General features: G+C 35.6%; 4 protein-coding genes and 1 pseudogene across 5 annotated transcripts; 2 read left to right on the top strand and 3 right to left on the bottom strand.

The window, feature by feature from the left end:
* Nucleotides 1-156: 156 nt before the first annotated feature.
* LOC106385001 (serine carboxypeptidase-like 26) lies at nt 157-2,854 on the top strand. 2 transcript variants are annotated; one of them, XM_013824970.3, is made up of 8 exons: nt 157-740; nt 860-955; nt 1,035-1,201; nt 1,381-1,647; nt 1,917-2,044; nt 2,112-2,207; nt 2,302-2,407; nt 2,485-2,854. In XM_013824970.3, the coding sequence occupies exons 1-8, from the start codon at nt 392-394 to the stop codon at nt 2,617-2,619; spliced, it is 1,344 nt and encodes a 447-aa protein (XP_013680424.1). In that variant the 5' UTR covers nt 157-391; the 3' UTR covers nt 2,620-2,854. The 2 variants fall into 2 exon arrangements, with proteins under 2 accessions (XP_013680424.1, XP_048610993.1); XM_048755036.1 differs by having other exon boundaries at nt 261-740; nt 1,020-1,201.
* Nucleotides 2,855-12,751: 9,897 nt separating this feature from the next.
* On the top strand, nt 12,752-15,457 carry LOC106371922 (serine carboxypeptidase-like 28). The gene is made up of 6 exons (XM_013812039.3): nt 12,752-13,277; nt 13,348-13,443; nt 13,568-13,660; nt 14,116-14,201; nt 14,300-14,769; nt 14,936-15,457. The coding sequence occupies exons 1-6, from the start codon at nt 12,878-12,880 to the stop codon at nt 15,198-15,200; spliced, it is 1,410 nt and encodes a 469-aa protein (XP_013667493.1). The 5' UTR covers nt 12,752-12,877; the 3' UTR covers nt 15,201-15,457.
* On the bottom strand, nt 15,433-15,986 carry LOC106371931 (annotated as a pseudogene).
* An 829-nt stretch (nt 15,987-16,815) lies between these two features.
* On the bottom strand, nt 16,816-17,914 carry LOC106385086 (CASP-like protein 2B1). Its single transcript, XM_013825074.3, has 3 exons — nt 17,595-17,914; nt 17,396-17,528; nt 16,816-17,293 (listed from the first exon to the last, which is right to left on the bottom strand). The coding sequence occupies exons 1-3, from the start codon at nt 17,756-17,758 to the stop codon at nt 17,036-17,038; spliced, it is 555 nt and encodes a 184-aa protein (XP_013680528.1). The 5' UTR covers nt 17,759-17,914; the 3' UTR covers nt 16,816-17,035.
* Nucleotides 17,915-19,482: 1,568 nt separating this feature from the next.
* LOC106355565 lies at nt 19,483-20,265 on the bottom strand. Its single transcript, XM_013795489.1, has one exon. It carries the CDS (start codon nt 20,263-20,265, stop codon nt 19,483-19,485), a length of 783 nt encoding a protein of 260 aa, XP_013650943.1.
* Between the last annotated feature and the right edge of the window lie 5,016 nt (nt 20,266-25,281).

The raw sequence follows: 25,281 nt of genomic DNA, 5'->3' as shown, positions 1-25,281 counted from the left end.
TAAATTATTTATATAATTTTATTTTAAATATATGAAACAATTCGAATTATCTGATATTATTATATAGATTAATTGCGTAATCTTATCAAATTATCTGATATCTTATCCGAATTCTTGATATATAAAGGAACCAATCTGAAACGAATTGAATATCCAAATGTCCAAGTCTAATTAACAACAAATAAATTTTGATGAAGATAGGAATCGGCTGATCTGATGATACAGAACATGGCATTGGCAAAGTCATCGTGAGGAGTTACATCAAAAAAGTCAATGCAGTAACAAATACACAAAATAACCGCTCATCTCTATTATTCATCATCACTCACTCACCAACTACAATGATTTTGTAACGAAAAAAACATTGAGATCTTCACCCTATCATCTTACCATGTCTCCACGACTCCTTGTCGTCTTCCTCTTCGTTCTTCTCCCTTTCTCCTCTTCTTGCAGAGACGCGCAAGAAAACGACCGAATCTCTCACCTACCCGGCGAGCCGAACGATGTCTCCTTCTCACACTACTCTGGCTACGTCACGGTCAACGAGTCAGCTGGTAGAGCGCTCTTCTACTGGCTCACCGAGTCAAGTGATCACCCCGAGTCAAAACCACTTGTCCTCTGGCTCAACGGTGGCCCTGGCTGCTCCTCCTTAGCTTTCGGCGCTGCTGAAGAGATCGGTCCTTTTAGGATCAACCCTGATGGCAAAACACTTTACCACAATCCCTACGCTTGGAACAAATGTAATAACCTCTCTCTGTCTCCATTTATATTGAGTTCCTTTTAATATTATGTAAATGAGTTCTGTTTTTCTTTATTTGAGTTCATACTCTTAAGATTCCTCTGTTTCTTCTTTCCTCAGTGGCGAACTTGCTGTTTCTTGAATCACCAGCTGGTGTTGGTTTCTCGTATTCGAATACTACCTCTGACTTGTACACTGCTGGAGATCAGAGAACAGGTATATAAACCTCTTGACTCTTTGACGCATTCATCATTACCTCATCTTACAACATTTTGTGTAATGTTGTTGCATGCAGCTGAAGATGCGTATGTGTTTCTTGTGAAATGGTTCGAGAGGTTTCCACAGTACAAACACAGAGAGTTCTACATTGCTGGAGAAAGCTATGCTGGTCACTATGTTCCTCAGTTGTCACAGATTGTTCACCGGAAAAACAATCCAGCAATCAACTTCAAAGGCTTCATTGTAAGAAACCTCTTTTGTTTGTATGTGTGTGTGGTTTAAGCCGGTCCTGAGATTTCAGGGGCTATAAAAAATTTAGTAAAGGTTTTTATAAAAAAGAATTTCTTACAAATTTGGAGGCTATATGCATATGTTTCACTTGGCTTTGCTCAGGACCACCCATGGATTTATTTATGTTTTAGGTGGGGAATGCTGTGACTGATGACTACCATGACTTTGTGGGATTGTTTGAATACTGGTGGACTCATGGGTTGATATCTGATCTCACTTACCACAACTTAAGGATAACTTGTGAGTTTGTATCCTCCGAGCATCCTTCCCCTGAATGCAGCGAGGCCATTGAAGCTGCGGACAAGGAGCAAGGAGATATTGATCCTTATAGCATTTACACTGTCACTTGTAAGAAGGAAGCTGCGGCTCTTAGGTCACGCTTCTTGAGGGTTCGTCATGTGAGTTTTTTCTTTTTTTCATCAATGCCCATTTTATATGTTAGCCTGATTATAGTATATGCCTCTTGCTAGATACAAAATGTAGAATGGACTGTATAAAATTTCAGATTATCTTTCTCCTACTTGTTTGTTTTATTATTGAACTATTGATTTGCTATATGGTTGCTTCTCTAAGTTCAAGTTAGTTTACCAAGGCACACTCTATAGCCTATAGGCTTGTGGATTCAACAAATTAATAATCTTGCTAATCTTTTAGTGTTTTGACTCAGCCATGGATATGGAGAGCATATGACCCATGCACAGAGAGATACTCTGGCATGTATTTCAACTCTCCAGAGGTTCAAAAGGCTATGCATGCTAATACAACCGGACTTGCTTATCCATGGAAAACATGCAGGTAAATGAATTACAAATTTTAGTATAATTTCTCTTGTTTTTCAGTGACATAGTTTGTGGTGTTTTAGTGACATTGTTGGAGAAAAATGGGCGGATTCTCCTCTCTCTATGCTTCCTATCTACAAGGAGCTCATCGGTGCAGGCCTCAGGATATGGGTTTTCAGGTATATCTAATTCTCATTTCTATCAACTGTCTTTGTATCCATCTATGTTTGGTACTATGATGATGATATCTTGTTGCATTAATCTTAAATGCAGTGGAGATACTGACTCAGTGGTTCCAATAACTGGAACTAGATACTCCATTAGAGCCCTCAAGTTACAACCAGTCTCCAAATGGTACCCTTGGTACGACAATGGACAGGTAGAAGAAGCAACACAACCAAAACAGAGCTTTTAGTTCTTTGTGGAGTTAGTTAACTTTTAAATGTGTAACAACAGGTTGGTGGGTGGAGCCAAGTTTACAAAGGACTGACTCTAGTGACAATCCATGGAGCAGGGCATGAAGTGCCTCTTCACCGACCACGTCGAGGCTTCCTTCTTTTCCAGTCGTTTCTCAACAACAAGCCAATGTAAATTTTAAGACACTGTGGGTGATAGGACCAGTGTTTCAGTTCATTGGTACGGCTACCACATAACCTTTTCAGGTTCTGTAAACTTGTCTTATGCTTGAATTTTCATGTGTTCTTGTTCATTGTTTATTTGTAAAAGCTTCGAGTAAACATTAGTTTAATTTGATCTGATAATAATGAGTATCTGTTGATGTGTGGGATGCTTAGCTGCTACCATTAAATTAAGGCTTTCCGTTGCTTTTCTTGGTATACAAGAAAACGAGTAAGACACGGTTTTTACTTGTTTCTAGGGCTTTTTGCAATAGTGACTCAAAACTTGAAGTCAAACAGAAAACTAACATTTTCTTTTGATTCCTTTTTTTTTTGAGATTTTAACCCCACACCTGCATTTTATCTACGAAAATGCCATTAACATTTTTTTTTTTCGAAAATGGCTTCTTTACTGTCTCAACCTCATCTTCTTCAAGTATTTACAATATTGCCACTGCAATGAATAGTGGCAACAACTTTGTACGAACTGTTTGGAGCTTTTAATGCCCTTTAATGCACGTAAATCTCTTTACACTCTCTCTATTTCAATTGTTATGAACTAAAAACAATATTTCTTTCACTTTCTCTCAATATTCATCCAAAAAACTCAAGCTTTTGATTCAAAATATGGGCTATGGTTGACAGAGCCATATTTCTTTCGTTTTGACTTACGGTTGCTTTCGTTTGAGGTTCTGGGTGGTTGGAGAAGACCCTGTGTGCAAACGAAGTCATCTCACCTAGTTTAAGGTACGAATTTGAATTTTTTTTCAAGTTCTGTTCGCGTAGAAGACTTACTAGTAAGTCATCTGTATGTAGAAGACATACTGATGAGTCTTCTGGTCAAACGGACGACTTAAATTAAGTCATCCAGCTTTGTTTGTTAAAAAAAAACACTCCAGACGACTTATATATAAGTCGTCTACGAGAAACGAGCTAGTTTTGCATTTGACCGAATCGTGTCAGATCTTTGACTATTTCTGGACGACTTATAATTCAGTCGTCTCTGGGAAAGTTAAAATTTCAATATTTTATGAAAACTTGACGACTTACGTGTAAGTCGTCCTAGGTTAGTTTTGTAATTGAAAAATAAAACTTCATAATTTAACTTTAACCAGACGACTTAATATAAAGTCGTCCCTCCAGAAGACTTAATTTAAAGTCATCCGGGGAAAGCAAAGTCGTCCAGAATTTTTCCCAATTTTCTGGTCAAACCTTGCTTATCCCGGACGACCTTAAATTAAGTCGTTTAGCTGGACGACTTTCATCTAAGTCGTCTGGAGAAAGTTAAATTTCAAGTTTTATTTTTCAATTACAAAACTAACCTAGGACGACTTACACGTAAGTCGTCAAGTTTTCATAAAATATTGAAATTTTAACTTTCCCAGAGACGACTGAATTATAAGTCGTCCAGAAATAGTCAAAGATCTGACACGATTCGGTCAAATGCAAAACTAGCCCGTTTCTCGTAGACGACTTATATATAAGTCGTCTGAAGTTTTTTTTTTAACAAACAAAGCCGGACGACTTAGAATTAAGTCGTCCCTTTTAATTTTCAATTGCAAAAGTGACCTCTTTAGACGACTTACCTTTAAGTCTTCTGGACGACTTAATGCTAAGTCGTCTGCGGCAATGTTTATTGAACTTCTTCATTTTCTCTATGTTTACTAATGTGTTTTATTTTGAATATTTGCAGATGATTTTTCAGTTACATGCAGTGTATGGAGAATGGTTGTTGAGAGATTTCCGTTGGGATTTTGTGGTTGATGATCTCAAAGGAGCAAGATTGTTTTTATTGAATGAAGATTCAACACATGCTGAACTTGTTGCAATGGCTCAAGAAGATTATAACCTGGACATGAGAACAGTGAGTGTGGAGATTAGCTACTCATTACCAGCAGAAATGATGATGGCTCCAGGCAGTCTTCCCATTCATGTTACAAGTGATAGACAAGTTCGAAACTTGCTGGAGATACTCAAAACCCATAGAGTATGTCTTTGTGTATCAAGCCGCAGCAAGGTCGAAACGGTTTCAGAGAAAAGGGATATTGATGAAGCTGGTGAATGGGAAAAAGATGTTGGTGATAATGATGAAGCTGGTGAATGGGAAGAAGATGTTGGTGATGATGATGAAGCTGGTGAATGGGAAGAAGATGTTGGTGATGATGATGAAGCTGATGAATGTTTTGAAGATGTTGGTGATAATGAGTTTGTTGAAGATGAAAATCAAGATGGGGAGGAGGAAAATGGGGAGGAGGATGCTGATAATTCTATTGTTGGTGAAACGGATCAGAATGGTGGGGATTACAGTCTTTATGGAAAGGTTCCAGATGAGGACGAGGAAGATGATGATAATATTTGTTTTGAAGAAATCCAAAAGACATATGCTAAGACAAATGCTATTGAAGGAGGAAAATCGAATGGTACCAGTATCTATGTCAACCAGAGTTTTGTTAGCAAGGGTGCACTGCTTTCAGAGCTGCGGTTGGCAGCAGTGAGGGGTAAGTTTTCTTTCAGATTATACAAATCAACGAAAACTCTCGTTGTGGCAACATGTCCGGTTAGCTATTGTGGATGGAAGGTCAGAGCGAGTGTCAAACATGGGACAAACACGTTTTGGGTAACAAAGTATGTGGAAAAACATTTATGCTCAGCGGGAGACCGAATCGCTCAGCGGAGACACTGTACTCCGAAGTATGTAAGTAGTCTTTTCATTGATCGTGTTGGAATCATTGATGGGATAACTCCGCAGCATATCACTGATGCAATGAGGAACATGTTTGGCATGGCGCTTGATTACACCACTTCATACAGAGCACTGTTATATGCACAAAGATTGGTGAGAGGATCAGCAGAAGAAGGGTATTCGCGTCTGGCATCATATCTCGAGCAAATCTCCATTGCAAATCCTGATTCTATCACGGCGATAGAACTTGATTCTATGAAAAGATTTAAGTATCTATTTCTCTCTTTTGGAATCTATTAATTCCGCACTGAAACGAGCAAGAGGATTTCCGATTACGTTCCTGCTGGAGTTCATAAGGCAGAAGTTAGGAAAATGGTATTGGAAAAGGAGACAAGATGCTTTGAGTCTCACAACTGAACATAGCGGGGGTGTTGAATACTTGCTTGCTGTTCGAGAAGAGATAGCGGGTACGATGACGGTCGAACCAATTGATGGATGGCATTTCTTTGTCAAAGGTGGCAAAATGGACTGTGTGGTTGATTTGGAACATGCAAAGTGTGATTGTGGTGTCTATGGAGTGGAGAAAATACCTTGCTCTCATGCTATAGCTGTTGGAATACATGTTGGTTTGCATATCTCCACACTTGTATGTCCACTGTACTCAAAGAATTATATGTATGCAGGATACTCAGAGAATATATATCCTATCGTGTCACAACATATTGAGGAACGAGAATGCTTTCCTCCAGAACTAAAGCGTGGTCGGGGAAGACCGAAGAAATCAAGATGGCAATCTTGGTTGGAGCTATCTAGGATGAGAGGACACAAACCCAGGAAGAAACACAGGGCACGGAGATGCTCAAACTGCAAGGAAACTGGCCATACGAAACCACAATGTACACAACCAGTTGACTAGTTGTCCAGACGACCTAAATTTAAGTCGTCCAGTCTTGATTACCCGTCCAGACGACTAAATTTTTAGTCGTCCAGTGTATTTTATTTTTAGACGACCTTCTACTAAGTCGTCCAGTGTATTTTATTTTTAGACGACCTTCTACTATCCCTTCAAGTGTATTTTATTTTTAGACTACCTTCTACTATCCCTTCAAGTCGTCCAAACCTTCTAGGAGACTTATTTGTAAGTCGTCCAGTTGGAAAACCTTCCAGACGACTTATAATAAGTCGTCCAAACCTTCTAGACGACTTATTTGTAAGTCGTCCAGTTGGAAAACCTTCCAGACGACTTATTTCTTCCAGACAACTTATATATTTACAAATCTATACAAAGACAAGCTGAAATACAAATACTTCGCTCGTTAAAAAAATCATGTTCAAATACAAAGACAAGTTCAAATACAAACACAAATCTAATCATACATGCCCACGAACTTATCACCATCCACATTTTCTTTCAGATGCTGATCAACAAGCTCATTCCATATATCCACCGCCATATTATCCCTCATTTTCTTCGCGTTGCACCTAGCAAAGTCTTTAGGGTCAAAGGAGACCCCAAGAGCATGACTTCAATGTACTTTACAGCGTACACGCCACAATCACCATTGTTGGCCGTGGGTACACCTTTCAGCGGTCTCTCATATGTGTATGGCTCCAACCCGTATTTGACCCGTATTTCGTCGGTGGCTGCGCACTCAACAAGCAGATAAGGGACCATCTGGAGAAAAGGCTCCATTATCGCATCCCATGCGTCTGGTACACTAGATGAAGGTATGCTGTCCCAGACGACTATGTGCCTCTTAGGGATCGATATCCAAATAGCAACCCAATGCTTGTCGTCCAAGTTCACTGGCGCATAGATATCATCAATGTCCTCCCCCCACTTCTTGTTTGATTGGCAAAATGAAGGTATTGATCCGTCATAAAAATTCGACGCCCCACCAGGTAGAACTCTTCCTAAACCTTTGTGATCAGGTTCCGATGTTTTGAAGAGCTGATACTGCTCTCTCCAAGACTGGGAAAAGTTGTGATCCAGGAAGCACATTCGCTCGCTCCTGAAAGCTTGTGGGTTCTCCTGATACCTCTGCCTTAGCACATTAATCCAAGCATCTATATGCTGCATATTAAATATAACAAGTTAGAAGTTACCAGACGACTTAAATATAAGTCGTGTGCAGAAGACTTACGCAGTCTTCCAGCCATCCTCTGGCTGTCCGGAGGAAGTGGTACCACCTTGTTGGTGATGTACGTGGTTTGTCCTCGGTCTTAGTTAAATAATGACTGCAAACAAAAAAGCAATCAGTTTTGGACGACTAAATCAAGCTATTATGGGTAAAGCAATCACTTACGGATCAGTTTTCAACCAATCAGCGAGTTCCTTCAACTTATCTTTGTTTACTGGCGGAAATGGATTATAGGCTGCCACTTTATCTTTTTTTTTCTCTGCCGTATAAGGAGATCTCACAGTGGGAGCAGGTTTCTTCGCTCGTTTACTCTTTGCACGCTTGTCCAATACAACCAGGCTCGGTTCTGAAACTGGATCGCTTGGCTCGGTGGAAGCGAGGCTCGGTTGTTGATCGGTGGAAGCGAGGCTCGGTTGGTGATCGGTGGAAGTGACAGCAACAATCTCTTTGGAGGTGACACCATCTGCTTTATCCTCCGGCAAGATCTTATTTACCGAGTTCGCCTCGGTTGCTGTATCCTCCGGCAACCATCTCTGCAATAAAAGTTGCACACAAGTTAACCCTGGACGACTTAAATAAAAGTTGTCTGGACGACTAGTTGACCCTGGACGACTTAAAATTAAGTCTTCCGTGGTCAACTAGTCGTCCAGACAACTTACGTTTAAGTCGTCCAGGGTCAACTAGTCGTCCAGACAACTTTTACAGTCGTCTGGACAACTAGTTAACCCTGGATTTGATACTAACCTCTTTGATTTGAGGAGGCTGTTTCTTTTGAGGAGGAGGCTGTTTCTTTTGAGGAGGAGGAGGCTGCTGCTGTTTCTTTTGAGGAGGAGGAGGCTGCTGTTTGGTTTGATGAGGAGGAGGAGGCTGCTGCTGTTTCTTTTGAGGAGGAGGAGGCTGCTGTTTGGTTTGATGAGGAGGAGGCTGGTTACTAACCACGGTTTCATTGGCATGAGGGGTAGCCTGTTTGTTTCTACCCCCGGTTTCTTTGGCAAGAGGGGTAGGCTGTTTATCTTGAGGGGTAGCCTGATTGGTTAGAGGTGGAGGGGTAGCCTGATTGGTGACACCAACCTTCTTCTCCACAGCTTCCAATCTATCGGACAACTTCCTAAACTCCCTCATGCACTTATTAAACCCTTTTTTCATGCAGTCAGCTACACCCTTGAACATAATTTCCAACTCCTCTCTGGTCACCCCTCTAGCCTCTTCTCTAGCCTCTTCACTAGCCACTTTAGGAGCCTCTTTACGAGCTTTCTTCCGAGGTCTTGGATTGTCTTCCTCCTCCTCCTCCTCCTCCTCCAACACAACCATCTCTTTGGCCTTCTTCGATGGAGTCACAACCTTAGGTTTTGTATTGACCTTAGTACCAGTGACTTCCCAGCAATCCATGGTCCACTTCCACGGTCTCCGCTCATACATGACTTTAATGATGTTCTCCGCGGGCAGGTCCTCAACCTCAGAGTCCCATTTTGGCCACATTTCACTAATGTCCTTCTCAACAAAGTTGATCACGCGGGTCTGCAGTAAATAGAAGAATCGAGTTAGATATTTGAAAAAAAATACTAAATAGACGACTTAATTATAAGTCGTCTACTAAGTCGTCCAGCTGAAAGACCTTCCAGACGACTTATAATAAGTCGTTTAATAAGTCGTCCATATGGAAGACTTTCCAGACGACTTAATTAAGTCGTCCGATAAGTCGTCCAGCTGGGAAGACTTTCCAGACGACTTATTATAAGTCGTCCGATAAGTCGTCCAGCTGGACGACCTTCCAATAAGTCGTCTGCGTAGTCTTTTGGATTGAAGTAAATACCTGACTCAAGATAGCAGCTTTCATTGATCTGCGGCCTCTGCTGCCCTCATAAGCCAGTATCGGTGGAGACGGACTGTCTGCTCTGGGACCACCAATACTAGCACCCAATTCCGGCATAGCTGTGTACGTCCAGACCTGAAGAACTTGTATAAACCCATCCACGGTGTAACAGCCAGCAATTTCTTTGTTCCACAAAGAGTCCATCAGCACCTTAAACGCGACTCTCCCCCATGGATAATTCTCAAACCGTTCTAAATCCATCACTAGCCTTGCCAGAGTAGATCGTGTAGCGGTTGAAAACTTTCTCCCTTCAATGAATCCAGTGAAGATGGAGAGGTACGCGAGCCGCTTGCGATCTTCCCTGGACCAATCCCCGCATCTCTTCAGTGCTGCTATTATCTGATCAGTAGTTGGCCCAGCTTCCAGATGAACTCCCAGCATCCCCCAGAAAGAAACCATCTCTGGGGTAACGTCACATTTTGGTGTCTCAAGGTCCTCGATGTACTCGCAGTTTAGACCAGTGAGGTTTTCAAACTCTAACAGTGAAAACCTCAAAGGTTCTGGACCAACGAGAGACCACATCTCATACTTCTTCTTAATGTCCAGCTTGAAACTGAGCATGTAGTGAACCAGCCTTGAAGCCCAACCAAATCCCTGCTCCTTGAACTTGATGAAAACTCCCAAACTCGACTCCTTGAGCTCTTCAAATTCGTCATCAGTAAGAGCTTTCCTAAGAGCAGTATGCAACTTGCTGTTATCCGTATGATACGAAATGCTATTGTGGGCTTCTGGCTCTTCCCCTGATGTGTATAACCTACGGGGGAGTTCTGGAATATCCATCCTTTTTGTCTGCAAAATAATCAAAGACAACAATATAAGTCCAGACGACTTAGTAGACGACTTAAATTTAAGTCGTCTGGAAGGTCTTCCAAATGGACGACTTATATTTAAGTCATCTACTAAGTCGTCCAGTTGGAAGACTTTCCAGACGACTTAAATTACTTACAAGTCTTCCAGTCGTAGAAGGAGTTGGAGTACTCGTCATTGCGGTTATAGATCTGAAAAAATAAACGTGAAACGGTGAGAATGAGTAAATTGATAGAGACAACGTTTTATGTTCATCTTTTCCTCGAGATTGATGACTTAGCGGCGTTAGGGTTTACAGAGAAACGGCGCTAAGGTTTACAGAGAAGAAGCGGCGGCGCTAGTGTTTAGAGGAAGCGGCGGTGAGAACGTTGGTGGCCACGGTGGCGAGGGCGACGGTTTGTTCGGAAATAGTGGAAGCGGCGGCGCTAGGGTTTAGAGGAATCGGCGGCGCTAGGGTTTAGAGGAATCGGCGGCGCTAGGGTTAGAAGAAGCTGCGGCGACAACGGTGAGAATGAAGTGAGATAGATAGCTGACGTTGAGAACGATGGTTTGTTCGGAAATCGTGGGAATTCAAAATCGCCTTTGAGAGAGAACTGTTAGGGTTTCTGAATTTCGCGAAAAATGAAACAAAAAAAATAAAAATCACCTTATATATTGGGTAAATAATCCGGTTAGCTTTAAAAGTACATTGGTAAACTTTAAGGTTTGGTCCGGTTTAGACGACTTATTCTGGCTGATAATGTACAACAGACGACTTAATATTTAGTCGTCTGTTTTCAGACAACAAAATATTAAGTCGTCCTAGACCCTAAAATGAACCCGTAAACTAAAATGACTAGATTAACTAACTAACCACGTTATAAAATCAAATTATACTTAAATAGTGTTGACTATACACAGAAATGAACACGCATAAGTAATTTTAAAAATTTTCAAAAACGGTTTTAATGCTTTCCAAAATTTAACCCTAAGAACACATACAATACTACAACATATGTTGATGAAACATAAACTAAAGAATATCATGACTCACTACTTTCACTCATCTATGCTGAAAACAATTGAAATTTGTTATATCTTAATTTATACCTTCTAAGACATATGTTAATTGCATAATTCCCATTTTTCACTTATCAAAATATTTTTTACAAAATTTTTAAATTATGTTTAAGACTAACTGTCCAGACGACTTTCAGTTAAGTCGTCTGGACGACTTATTTTCAAGTCGTCTGGGGTAGAAACGTAAAAAAAATTCCGTTTTTTTGTTTGGTCACAAGGGGATAGTTGTAATTTCAATAGCCTTTTAGGTTACTTTTGCCTTTGACCCAAGTTGGGGTATTGTTTTGGGTTTGACTCCAAGTTTTGAGTCACACTTGGCAATTTTCCCTTTTTTTAATTAATTATATCTAACACATAGTCGGCTCTTTAGTTTTAGGGAATGCATTTAATTAGGCACATGATCATCTTTGGGATTGCTCACCTTATGAGTTATGAACATCTCTGTATGCTTTTTTTAATAATTACAGTGAAAATTCTATAAATTAATAATGTTTGAAATACACCAAAACTATAATTTTTTTATTAATTTATAGAGATATTAATTTATCAATATACTAATTAAACCAAAATTTTAATTTGGGACTATAAAATTATATTATTTTATAGAGATTTTTAATGTACATTAATTTATAGAGTATTAATTTAAAGAGGTTATACTATATAAACATTGATGTGAAAGAATGATTTTTCTTTGGATTGTAACTTACTGAAAGATATATGATTAAATTTTATGAACAATGAATATGCAAACACAAATTAGAGACTGGTTCAGTTAACTGTTAATTGAACCGTTTTTAGTAGCTTTATCAAGAGTTTCGATAATAGAATTGCAACAACAGCAAGAATAATGTATTTTTGTTGCAACAACAGCAAAAATAATGTATTTTTGTTGTTGCAACAACAACAAAAATAATGTAGAAGACTGAAACAAAAGGGTTTGGACAAAAGGGAACACAAATTAATTGTTATGGTCCAACAAGATCAGCATTAGGTGAAACTAAAAGTGAAAAATATGAACAGACAAGCCATTAAATGTCAAATAAAATCAGCTTACCAATTAAACCAACTCATTAAACTTAAAGTTATTTGTGATAGATGTATTTTAAATGATTATCGTTAATTTATAAGGTCATGCAAATCCCACTTTATATTATAAGATACACGTCTACACCTCTCCATGTGAAATACATGACTAAATTACGGTGTAAGCAAGCAATATATAGCTTTTAATTAGTCAAAGCTATCATATATAGCTAAAATAGTTCGCCTTCATCATCAAATCATGAAACCTGAATTTACTATTATGACAATGACTAGGTAACGATAAAAGTTAATAAAATAAAAATAATATAACAATCAAGATGAAATAGGCATACATATACAGGATACCAAAGAATAACAAACACAATAATGTGTATAAACTAATATTCGAGTAGTCAGCATACTCAATTGACAAGTAAGCTAATTTGACTATATGCAATAATAATCAACAGTTTCAGAATAAATAACTATTTAATACACCACATGATCCCTAAAAATGGCATCAGTTGACAACGACCCTCGGTTTTCTAAGCTATAAATTCATCAAGGTGGAGAAATGAGGGATTCTCAAGAAACTATCAAACCAAGAAACTAAAATACACACACAAAAGAAAACTCTCTTTCTTTGATGATGATGATCACAAGAAGCAGAAAGTTGGTAACACTATATCAATGTATATTTTTATTAAGCATGATCATTGCATTACTAGACGTAGTCATGAGTAGTAGTGAAGATGCTAAGGAGCAAAAGATGAGGGACAGGATCCTCTCTTTGCCAGGCCAACCTCCTAACCTCAACTTCTCTCAATTCTCTGGCTACGTTACTGTTAATTCAGCGGCCGGACGCGCTCTATTTTACTGGCTAACCGAAGCCCCTAAGCCCAGTGACACTAAGCCCCTAGTCCTATGGCTCAATGGTGGTCCTGGATGCTCATCCATTGCGTACGGTGCATCCGAGGAGGTCGGTCCATTTCGGGTTAATCCAGATGGAAAGACTCTTCGTCTAAATCCCTATGCTTGGAACCTAGGTATTCTTTAATTAATCAAATTTATTAATTAGTAGTTATATTTATATAAATCAGTAAATAATGTATGCAGACGCAAACCTGTTGTTTTTGGATTCACCGGCGGGAGTTGGTTTCTCTTACACAAACACTTCGTCAGACGAACTAACCGTGGGAGACAAGAGGACAGGTCTTATATAAAATATGCTTGTAATATTTTTCATAATCATAAGAAAGTGTTTTAAATTTTGACTAAAATATATTTTTAAAAAGTAACTAATGTATATGATATGGATTATGAAATGTGGGGACAGGGGAAGATGCATATAGATTCTTGGTGAGATGGATGGAGAGGTTTCCTGAGTATAAAGAAAGACCTTTTTACATCGCCGGCGAGAGCTACGCCGGTACTTCCATATATTCCTTCATTTAATTAATTACTACTTTTAATTCCTAATTAGTTATTTATTTTATCTGTTAATACATTATTTGCTATAAGGCTACTTATTATTTGTCATGTGAGATTTCTACATTTACGATCCTACAGTATTAAGCAGTTGAACTAAATGATGGTGATATTTAGTACCATAGCACGTCATGCACAAAAACAAGGCATTATATTAGAGAAATAATGGGGTTTATAAAATATAGCCAAATAAGGAGAATCAACAACAACCCAATTGACTATCAACAAAAGCTTATTAAGTCTTTTGATGATACCATCTGAATACGAATATTGTAATTTTGTGACGTTGCAGCAAGAACTACCATATACTACCCGTATGAATGATATGCTTAGTGGTCAATAATGACAATTTGATCTTATTGCATTGGCTTTTGTTGTGTGTTGGTGGTCAACTAGGACATTATATTCCGCAGCTAGCTCAATTGATTGTCAACCGTAACAAGGGTACCAAAACTCCCATTATCAATCTAAAAGGGATCCTGGTAAGTATTTAATATGTATATACTCATTTTGAAATTAACCACAAACACTATTGAAAACTAAAAATGAATGAATATATAAAAATGAAAAAAAATGAAAGATGGGGAATCCTCTGGTGGATGATTACAATGACAACAAAGGGATGCGTGAGTACTGGTGGAACCATGGGCTCATATCGGACGAAACCTACTTTGAACTGACCAAATGGTGCCTCAACGACACCATCCTCTTTCCCAAACCAAACTGCGACAATGCCCTGAACCAAGCCTTCTCTGAGTTTGGTGACATTGATCCTTACAACATCGATCGCCCTGCATGCACCAAAGGTTCATCATCAAATGAGTGGAGGCAAGCATGGCGATACAGAGGGAACGATGAGTGCGTTACGGGATACACACGCAAGTATATGAACGATCCAAATGTGCACAAAGCCTTCCATGCCCGCCTTAACCGCACTTCTTGGACCCCTTGTAGTCGTGTGATAAGAAAAAACTGGAAAGACTCACCCAAGTCCATGCTTCCCATCCTCAAAGAACTTCTTCAAGCTCATCTCCGCATTTGGATCTTCAGGTAGAATAACTAATTATGTACATATAGTAAAACAAATATCATAGTTGATAGACAACTATGGACTCATCCATATTTTTTTTTACTATTTATTTTTAATTATTTTATTTCTGATGTGGGATCTCTGACAATTTTTCAAATATAATTTTGTGGAATTATATGTATATAGTGGGGACTCGGATGGAGTGCTACCACTAAGTGGGACGAGGCATTCGATAAATGCGATGAGACTGAAAACTAGCAAAAGGTGGTATCCATGGTACCATTCACATGGCCTAGTGGGAGGGTGGAGCCAAGTTTACGAGGGTGGCTTGCTAACGTACGCAACGGTTAGAGCTGCGGGTCATGAGGTGCCATTGTCACAGCCTCGTCTAGCCTTTTTCCTCTTCTCACATTTCCTGGCCAACCACTCACTTCCCTCCTCCTCTTCTTAATTACTTCTTCCTCCTCTCACTTGTCTCTTTCTTCACCTTTTTCAAGTTTTTTTTTTTCCTTCCACTTTAGTGAATTGTTTTTTCTTTGTTTCTATTCATATAATAGTGCACCTAGAGAGATATATAATTGGGCCTCATGGCTGTTCTTGGACCTTCTGTTTGGTGTTCCCATACATTGTGTGAATGATTCTGTTTGTGTCGTGTGCAGTTATTTGAACTTAGAAGACAAACATGGAATAATGAAATGTTCATTTTAACTAAAGTAGTACATAGAGATCAATTTTTTATTCATGAAATGTTTCCAGTCCCAAGTCCCAACTCATGTACAGATCGTTTAGAGTCCCCATTCCCTACAAAAGAAACAAACATGTTAGAAGGTAACAACAACAAAACTTCAATGTGTTACAGAATCTTGAATCGTGTAAATTAGAAAGGTAGGAAAGAGAGAAGAGCAAAAAGGGTTTATAAAACATACTTAGCTTTATCACCAAACCAATTGTAGACGGATTTGGCAGTGGAGGAGACGGTGTCGACGGCAGGACCAGCATGTTCATTGAAGAACTTGGTAACATGCATCGTCGTTCGTGGCTGCGTCTATCCTCTGTCCAACCGTTGGTGCTACCTCAGCAGACACCAACACCGAGTTCATAGACATAAGCAACATCAACGACAACACCAAAGCCACCTTCTTCCCCATCTGATCCCCAAACCGTAGAAAGTCTCTTCTTTTCTTTTAAAAAACAAGAGACTTGTTTCTTAACTAAAAAACACGAGGAATAATTTTTAAAAAAGTTGCATACTCTATAACTCTATATATAATTTGACTCTTTTTAGCCACGTCTATATATTCCCTATACTATATTTGCGAAGTGATTTTGACACATGTCATCTCTACAATCAATTTCACAAAACAAATACGACATGGCTACTGAAATTGATGACATGGCTTCCGAAAAAATATGACATTAATAATTTTATTTAATGTTGATTTATATTTTTGGCAAACTTATTAGAATATGGTAATAATTCATATATTACATTTAATATTGATATTTATTTTTGGTAAACTTTTTTAAAATATGGTAATAGCACATACATCATCTATAAAATAAATATATTCATATATAACATTTCAAATTTTGAAATATTATTATTTTTGTATAATTATACAATTTGTATTACCAAAACTTTCAAAAAATTTTACAATTTAAAATAAATAAATAACTATCTAATCGTAAGATCATTAGTTTCTTATATATCTACAAATTTTATAAATATTGTTTAAGTTAAATTTTTGATAATTATATAATTTTATATCATTTTTATTAATTTTATACAAATTGATTTAATATATATCAAATCTATATTAAATATTAGTAAGAAAATAGTAAAATATATAATATTTAATAAATTTTATTTTTAAATATAAGTTATATTTAAAAAATTCCTTCAGGAAAACACCTAGTAACTTATTAATTAGGTTCTGGCGACGTTTTTGTTTTTGATAAATAAAGCTAAAAACTTTAAAAGTTGGATGATGATCTATCATCATTATATGATCCATAGGTGGTTGAAGTTCCGTTTGATTGGTTAATTAAGCAGCTAAAAACCTAAATTTTAGACTAAACTATTTCATTCATTTTTGTTGTTGAACAACTTAACACACTTACAGACTCGCTACCAAACTACAGTTTTGATGATTATTTGTGCATGAGACCATGACAATAGTAATAGACGGTATACACATTGAGAGAAAGTGAGAACACACCACAATAATTTAACACAATTTCCACAAACAAGATTAGTCTAAGACCTGTGAGCCTTCGCCTTCGCCTTCACCACCGTGATGCTGAGCTTTGCCAGGCTTTGTTACCGCCATATAAACGAAAGACACCCAAAGCTGAAATGCAAGAGATCAAAACCATTCCAACGCTAGCAAGCAAGGCGACCCCGATTCCTTCACCAACTTGGTTACAGAACTTCCCATACATTGTGCATATCTTCATCCACTGTAGCTCTGGCTGACCTAGCTTCGCAAAGGCCGCAGACTGCGCCGCTGCTGCAAGCCCCGCCACAGTCAAGTACGCTATCGCCTGCTTACACATACATAAACAAAAGTCATTGACAATACCACTTTACACAAGCTAGAAGCTGTCTTCTTTTACAAAGACCAAAAAGCAAGAAACAGAGTAAACCTGATCTCCAGAGAAAATAGCCCAAGCCAGAGGCTTACTAAACAAAACGCTTCCTTTCATCATACCCACCACGCAACGAACCGCATGCACCAAAGAATAAGCCGCGGCCATACCGTTGACGACCACCAAGAACCTGAAAGTGTAAACTGTCGGTAAAGATTTGGAACCTATCGAGTGATGGGTTTTGTCGTGAGCTTACACAAGAGCCTTCATGTCGGTGTACTTCGCCTTCTTCTGGATGGTGAAGATCTCTCTGACTTGAGTGTCTGTAACAATGAGAACGGCTGCGACGAGAGCGAGGGCACACACTAAACACCTCAGAATCAGCTCCGCGAGTCTCACTTTCCGTTCGTTGATCTTCATTTTGGTTCCGGCGACGTTGGCTCCGCTTCCTAGAGAACTTTATCTTTTTATCTGTAATCTTGATGATTTATATAAAAAGACAAAACTTGAGTGAGAAACCAATGAGACATACATTGGTTTTGTCGTTGGCTCCTTGTCGCTTTTAAAGCAGCTAGTGGCTTAAGAAAATAAATAAACATTAATTGACAGAGACTATGAAGGATAAAGGTCTAGAGTTGAAACAGTCTTATCTACAGATTAGTGGTAACCCGTGACTCGAGTCTCTATCTCTGAAAGTAGACTAGTTTGTTAATCATTTGACTAATAAGGATGAGAAATATGAAGATGAAGCGAAGGTGGTGAGGTGCCGTGGACCACAAGTTAGTAAAACTAACCACGGAACCAAAACAATTTGCACATCCCTAGTCCCATACACGTGTGTTTTAATAAACTACAGTCTTAAATTACGATTTTTGATTTATTGTGCGATGGGCGTTGGAGGTGAAGGGCATTTAAGGACACACGATTATTAATGTAAGATGTAGACGTAGAGATGAAAGTGAGCTTCTTATTTTTCTCCTAGGAAAACGTCCAACGATGCAAAAGATTCATCATTCATTTCCAATGAATTAATTTTGAAGATTCGTCCACATTCCACAAACTATTTTATGTAACACCATTTTTTGTATTTTTAAAGATCTCGAATGCTATTTTTTTTTTGCTAAATTGTAAAAATCATTAGTTAAAATGAGTAGTTTGTCTCTACAATGGAAAGACTTAGGGGTGTTCAATTCGGATATCGGTTAGGTTTCGGTTCGGTTTTTTCGGTTTTTCGGTATTTCGGTTAGTAAAATATAACTACCATTCTAAATCCATATTTACTTCGGTTCGGTTCGGTTTATATACCGTCGATTTTTGGTTTATTCGGTTTTATACCAAAAAACATAATTCTTTATTTTGGGATCATATTATATGAATTTTAGAGTCTTGTTGTCAACACATTCATTTATTAAAAAATATTATAAGTTTAAATAAAAGAACAAAAATAAAAAAATGTTTCTATCATCTAATAAAATAATCAAATCTATAATTAAAATCAAAGCTCAAAATTTTGATAATAAAAATAAAAAACAAAAAATAAAACAGAAGCACGAAGCACAAAAAATAATTTATTATATTTTTTCATATTTAGCGTTCATTAAAGTCATGTTTATTATATTAAACACGAAACTCTATTCGTTTATAGATTAAAAAAATTGTGAAGAATTTCCACTAATTGTTATCATCAAATTTATAATCTTTATTTCAATTTAGTCAATGCTAAATTAAAGCAAAAAGATCAAAAGAAGACTAAGAAAATAAGAAGCATGTTTGCGATGAATTGTTATTTAATTATAGTTCAAGTGTTTTACAAATCAGGACTATTTTATTACTGTAAAAAATATGGTAATAGTTATTAGCAAAAAAAATAACTTATGATTTTCATACGTTGTTATAAAATATATACATATTTACATGTTTCTATTTTTAGATCGGTTTTATTCGGTTTATTCGGTTTTATCAGTTATATACCGAACCATATCCAAATCCTACGGATTTTTTAAAATCAAATCCATTCGGTTTGTATGGTATATACCAAATCCAAACCATATTATCTATTTCGGTTCGGTTCGGTTCGGTACGGTTCGGTTTTGCCATATTGAACAGCCCTAAGGGAGTAGTTATAGGCGGTTGAGAAGACTCGGTCATCTGATCCAAAGCGCCATGAGGTTGTTGAAGTTGCGCTTGTTGCGCCGAGCGGTGATCGTGTTCCTCACATCTCTGTCCAATAATTTGAATGTTTCGGCTGAAGAGAGATGGGTATTGTTATGGAGAAAATTATTTCTCAGTCTCCATACGTGATATACAAGAATGTGGGTGACTAGTCTTCGCAGGGTAGATGGCGCTGATGGCGATTGGACTCTACACCAAGAGAGCAGCTCAGCCCAAGATATGAACGGTGGCTGTCGAGGGGAGAGCCTTGCGAAGACTGCAGCCCAAAGGTACACGGCAAACCTGCAGTTCAAAAGGAGATGGTCCCTGGCTTCATCTGCGGAGTTGCATAGACTGCATGTAGTGGTGATGTTCAGACCCCAAGAAGCCATGCGAGTTTTTGTCGGGAGCCTGTTGAGTGTAGTGAGCCACATATTAAAAGCTTGCTTGGGAACAGCACCTTTGAACCAGACTGTTGGTGCCCATGCTTTAGTTGATTTTCGAGGCCTGATCGCCTCCCAAGTTTGAGAGGAGGAGTACCCATTGCAGATCGAACCATTTACTTTCCAGTTGTAGGAGTCGTCTGTGTCTGTGCTCCTCGGGGGAGAGACAGATGTGAGGGCAATGTGAAGTTGGAGAGCTTTTTCTGATCTAGCGTGAGGGAGATCCCAAGATGTTAAATTAGACACATCAGCAACCTTTGCGTTCAAGGGAATTCCGAGTTCGCTGGGCCACCTTCTCCAAACAGTTCTACCAGCGGACCAGTTGGTAGCCATGAGTCAAACCAGAAACTGAGTACGCGGTCATTACCTAGATTTCCATGGATAAAGCGTGAAGCTATAGGGCGGAGATTAATGAGCGTTTTCCAGGTCCAAGAATGGTCGAATGCTATTTTATGAAGATGATGCGTCTTCAAAAAGATAAAAATCAATTTTGGACGTTAAGGTCTTCAAAATCATCTCCAATGGATAATTCTATTTTTTTCCGTCAAAACTTAGAGTGAAGAAATATATGTATCATTCAAAAATTTTGTTTTATTTTGTGAATAATGAAATTATGAGTAAAAAATATATGTATCATTCAAATTTTGGAGTATTCTTGTTTTTACTCCATTATAATTTGGAAAATGTAGTAATGTTGATTTTTAAAAAAAATTCTAAACTCTATTTTTAAGTTGGAATTGAGTAGGATTAGAAATGTTCTAACACATAAATGACAATATCTTTGTTTACCATCACTCAGTTGTATAGTATCACGTGTGTGATTGAGGAAATTAGTTTATTAAGAAAGTTGTACAAAACTTCATAAAGGTTTATAGGGAAGTGGGAGTGAAATGAGTAATGAGACAATGTATCCGATTTGTGGGGTTGGTGAACTATGGTGTGGTATGGTGCTGGTGCATGCGGGTTGGTTAAAAGTTGATGTAATGGTTCTCTCTTTTAGGACCGCACAACCTTACTAATGATGGCAAATACGATTTATAGAACAATAGTAATTTTTTTTTTCCGGTCAAAAAACAATAGTAAATCATTGTCACTAATTTGAAGTTCATTAAATGTGTTTAGTTAACCTTTTCTGTTTTCTTCTTCTTTTACTAGATCCATATGAATTTTCAGTTTTTAATTATTTATTATATTAAATGATGTATTTGTAAAATTCATTCATATTATATTCATTAAGTAAATATTTTTTTTTTTGCATCTTAAACTATCTATTTTTTTACGAACGAATGTGTGATATCATATAAAAAATATAAAAAAATGAGTATACATAGTTAATTAGATAATTGTAAAATATAAATTTTTCTTTCGTTTGCGATATCATATAAATAATGATCCGCCCAGTTAACAAAAATCATGATTTTTTTATACGTAATTTTTTTTTGACTATTTCCTTAAAACTATATTAAATTTTACATATTTTAATTATAATATTTTTAATATCTTTACCTTTTTATTTGAAATGCAACTCAATATTTTTTAAAAAATTATAACAAAATATTTAAAAAATATTTTTAGAATTTGTTTGAAAAATATGAAAATTACATTTTAAATTAAAATTATCCTAAAATATGATAAGTTTTGATGTAAATGAAAACTCAAATTATGTCAAAAATAATTATATTCAATGATAATAACAATTTAAATTGATTATTTAAAAAAATACATTTACAAAAATATTGTTTGAAAGAAAATTCATTTATCTTTCAAATATAAAATAAAAATATTATAATTAAATAATAAAAAATATAAATAAAAATCATAAATTTAGCAAATGACAACTGAGTTATATTATGCTAAAATTTTATTCCTAACAATTTAGCAAATGACAAATGAGTTATGAACAAATAATACCATAAATTTTTTTAAAAACATAGCCATTTTTAAATATTTTTTGAATAAATAAATATTTTTTAATTTAATCAACTGAAAATAATATCCGTACAATTGTGTGAGTCAAATTCTAGTTTTATTGATGCATGTTATGTATTAGTGCTGCATGTTTTAGGTAACATTTTAATGATGCACGTTTTTAAAAATCTCCATTATTAAAATTATGCACGTAAGGATAACTCATGAGTTTTTTTGGTCGATTAAATGACATTATGTCCAAATTTCTTTAAGAATATTTTATTAAGATAACTGAAAAAGACAAACAATAAAATAGGAAGTTTAAATTCATTTAAGCATATTTCATTAATGTAACTGAAAAGACAAGTAATAAATTAAGCAGTTTATTCGTTTTAGGATATTTCATAAATGCAACTGAAAAAGACAAAAAAATGAGTTTAATTAATGAAGTAAAAACATTTTCAAATGTGTACTTCTTTTTTAATAATATAGACTAGATCCTGATCCGTGCGCCAGCGCGGGTATGAATTTTCAGTTTTTAATTATTTATTTTATTAAATGATGTATTTGTAAAATTCATTCATATTATATTCATTAAGTAAATATTTTTTTTTTGCATCTTAAACTATCTATTTTGTTACGAATGTGTGATATCATATAAAAAAATATAAAAAAATGAGTATACATAGTTAATTAGATAATTGTAAAAACATAAATTTTTCTTTCGTTTGCGATATCATATAAATAATGATCCGCCCAGTTAACAAAAATCATGATTTTTTTTATGTGTAATTTTTTTTTTGACCATTTCCTTAAAACTATATTAAATTTTACATATTTTAATTAGAATATTTTTAATATCTTTACCTTTTTATTTGAAATGCAACTCAATATTTTTTTAAACATTATACCAAATATTTAAAAAATATTTTTAGAATTTGTTTGAAAAATATGAAAATTACATTTTAAATTAAAATTATCCTAAAATATGATAAGTTTTGATGTAAACGAAAACTCAAATTATGTCAAAAATAATTATATTCAATGATAATAACAACTTAAATTGATTATTTTTAAAAAATACATTTACAAAAATATTGTTTGAAAGAAAATTCATTTCTCTTTCAAATATCAAATAAAAATATTATAATTAAATAATAAAAAATATAAATAAAAACCATAAATTTAGCAAATGACAACTGAGTTATATTATGCTAAAATTTTATTTCTAACAATTTAGCAAATGACAAATGAGTTATGAGCAAATAATACCATATAATTTTTAAAAACATAGCCATTCTTAAATATTTTTTGAATAAATAAATATTTTTTAATTTAATCAACTGAAAATAATATCCGTACAATTGTGTGAGTCAAATTCTAGTTTTATTGATGCATGTTATATATTAGTGATGTATGTTTTAGGTAACATTTTAATGATGCACGTTTTTTAAAATCTCCATTATTAAAATTATGCACGTAAGGATAACTCATGAGTTTTTTTTGTTGATTAAATGACATTATGTACAAATTTATTTAAGGATATTTTATTAAGGTAAGTGAAAAAGACAAACAATAAAATACGAAGTTTAAATTCATTTAAGCATATTTCATTAATGTAACTGAAAAGACAAATAATAAATTAGACAGTTTTATTCGTTATAGGATATTTCATAAATGCAACTGAAAAGGACAAGCAAAAAAATATGGAGTTTAATTAATGAAGTAAGAACATTTTCAAATGGGTACTTCTCTTTTAATAATACAGATGTTAAAATTTAAGTTTGTTTGAATGAGAAATGTTTGTCCTAATATTGTTGTTTTAATAGCACAAATGGACAGTATGGAGAAGTCTAACAAGGTTGTTAACTTTAGACAATTATAGAGATGTGAATTTATACTAAACCAAGCGCGCGCACCAAGTTGAGTCAATTGGAACTCGGACTTGAGTTCGGTTTAGATAATTGTTCGGGTACATGAATCATGATCTAACAACCTATATTTTTATATCAAAGTTTTATTTTATGTAATTGATCACTACAAAAATAAAAATTTGGTTAGAAAAATAAACAAGTCTTTTAGAGAATAAAATTTGGTCAAAAGTCATTAATTCTTGTTAAGAATGAGACTTGGTCACCAAGCTAAAAAGTCTCTTTAATAATTTCTGATTAATTTTGTGGTTAATGCCAAAAATTAATTTAGTATTTATCTCTACTAAGACCAAAAACGTTTTTAGCATCTTTCCTAAGCTATATAACGCTTCCTCTCATTCCACTAATATATACGGTGAAAAAAGTGAACAACAACGATCTCTTCCATTCTTCTCTTTATTTATTTTTCATTTTTTAATGAGAGTACACATAGAATAAAGATTTGTTAGACTTCTTATTCAAGTGATGTGAATAGAAGAAAGATGCAGTTTTATCCTGGGATTCTAATCGCCATACAACCGTCACACTACGGGTTTTTTTTTGAGTTAAGGAAAGAGACAATTGTGTGAGTCAAATTCTAGTTTTATTGATGCATGTTATATATTAGTGTTGTATGTTTCAGGTAACATTTTAATGATGTACGTTTTTTAAAATCTCTATTATTAAAATTATGCACGTAAGGATAACTCATAAGTTTTTTTTGTTGATTAAATGACATTATGTCCATATTTATTTAAGGATATTCATTAAGGTAACTGAAAAAGACAAACAATAAAATAGGAAGTTTAAATTCATTTAAGCATATTTAATTAATGTAACTGAAAAGACAAGTAATAAATTAGGCATTTTTATTCGTTTTAGGATATTTCATAAATGCAACTGAAAAAGACAAGAAAAAAATATGGAGTTTAATTAACGAAGTAAGAACATTTTCAAATAGGTACTTATCTTTTAATAATATAGATTTGACACATATAGCTGTGTATTAGTGTAACAATCTATACGCGTTATAATGATCGCAACTATTGATATTTCACCAACCTTTCCTCAACAGGCTACGAGCTTGTATAGGCTATGTAGAATGGTAGAGTGATTAAAACTGCCAAAATCTCTAAAGCAGTAAAGCTTTCGATTAAAAACCTATAATCCAATCACATACCTTATAGATTTAAGAAATGGTTCTTACCTTTTTTAGTTAAAAGTTAAGAGACGGGTTCTTATATTCCGCTAAAAACTCTACCCTAAGAGGATGATTAACTCCAATCTCTTAGCCGTGGTTCCAAACTCATGATTTGACATTTTTGTTTTACACTTTTCGGTTAAGAGACTGCTCTTAAATCTCTTATTTAAGAGATAATTCTTAGTTTTTCTTAATTAAAATCTAAGAAAAATTAAAAACCGGTTCTTAGCCGAAGCTAAGAACCCCAATTAAGAGACTGAGGTTAACGATGGTTTAAGAACCCATTAAACATGCTCTTAAATCCATAGGGCTTGGGTCTTATTGCCCATC

The sequence above is a fragment of the Brassica napus genome, chromosome C4 (assembly GCF_020379485.1).
Source record: "Brassica napus cultivar Da-Ae chromosome C4, Da-Ae, whole genome shotgun sequence".
NCBI classification, from domain to species: Eukaryota; Viridiplantae; Streptophyta; class Magnoliopsida; order Brassicales; family Brassicaceae; genus Brassica; species Brassica napus.
This window is presented reverse-complemented; position numbering and strand designations above follow the sequence as displayed.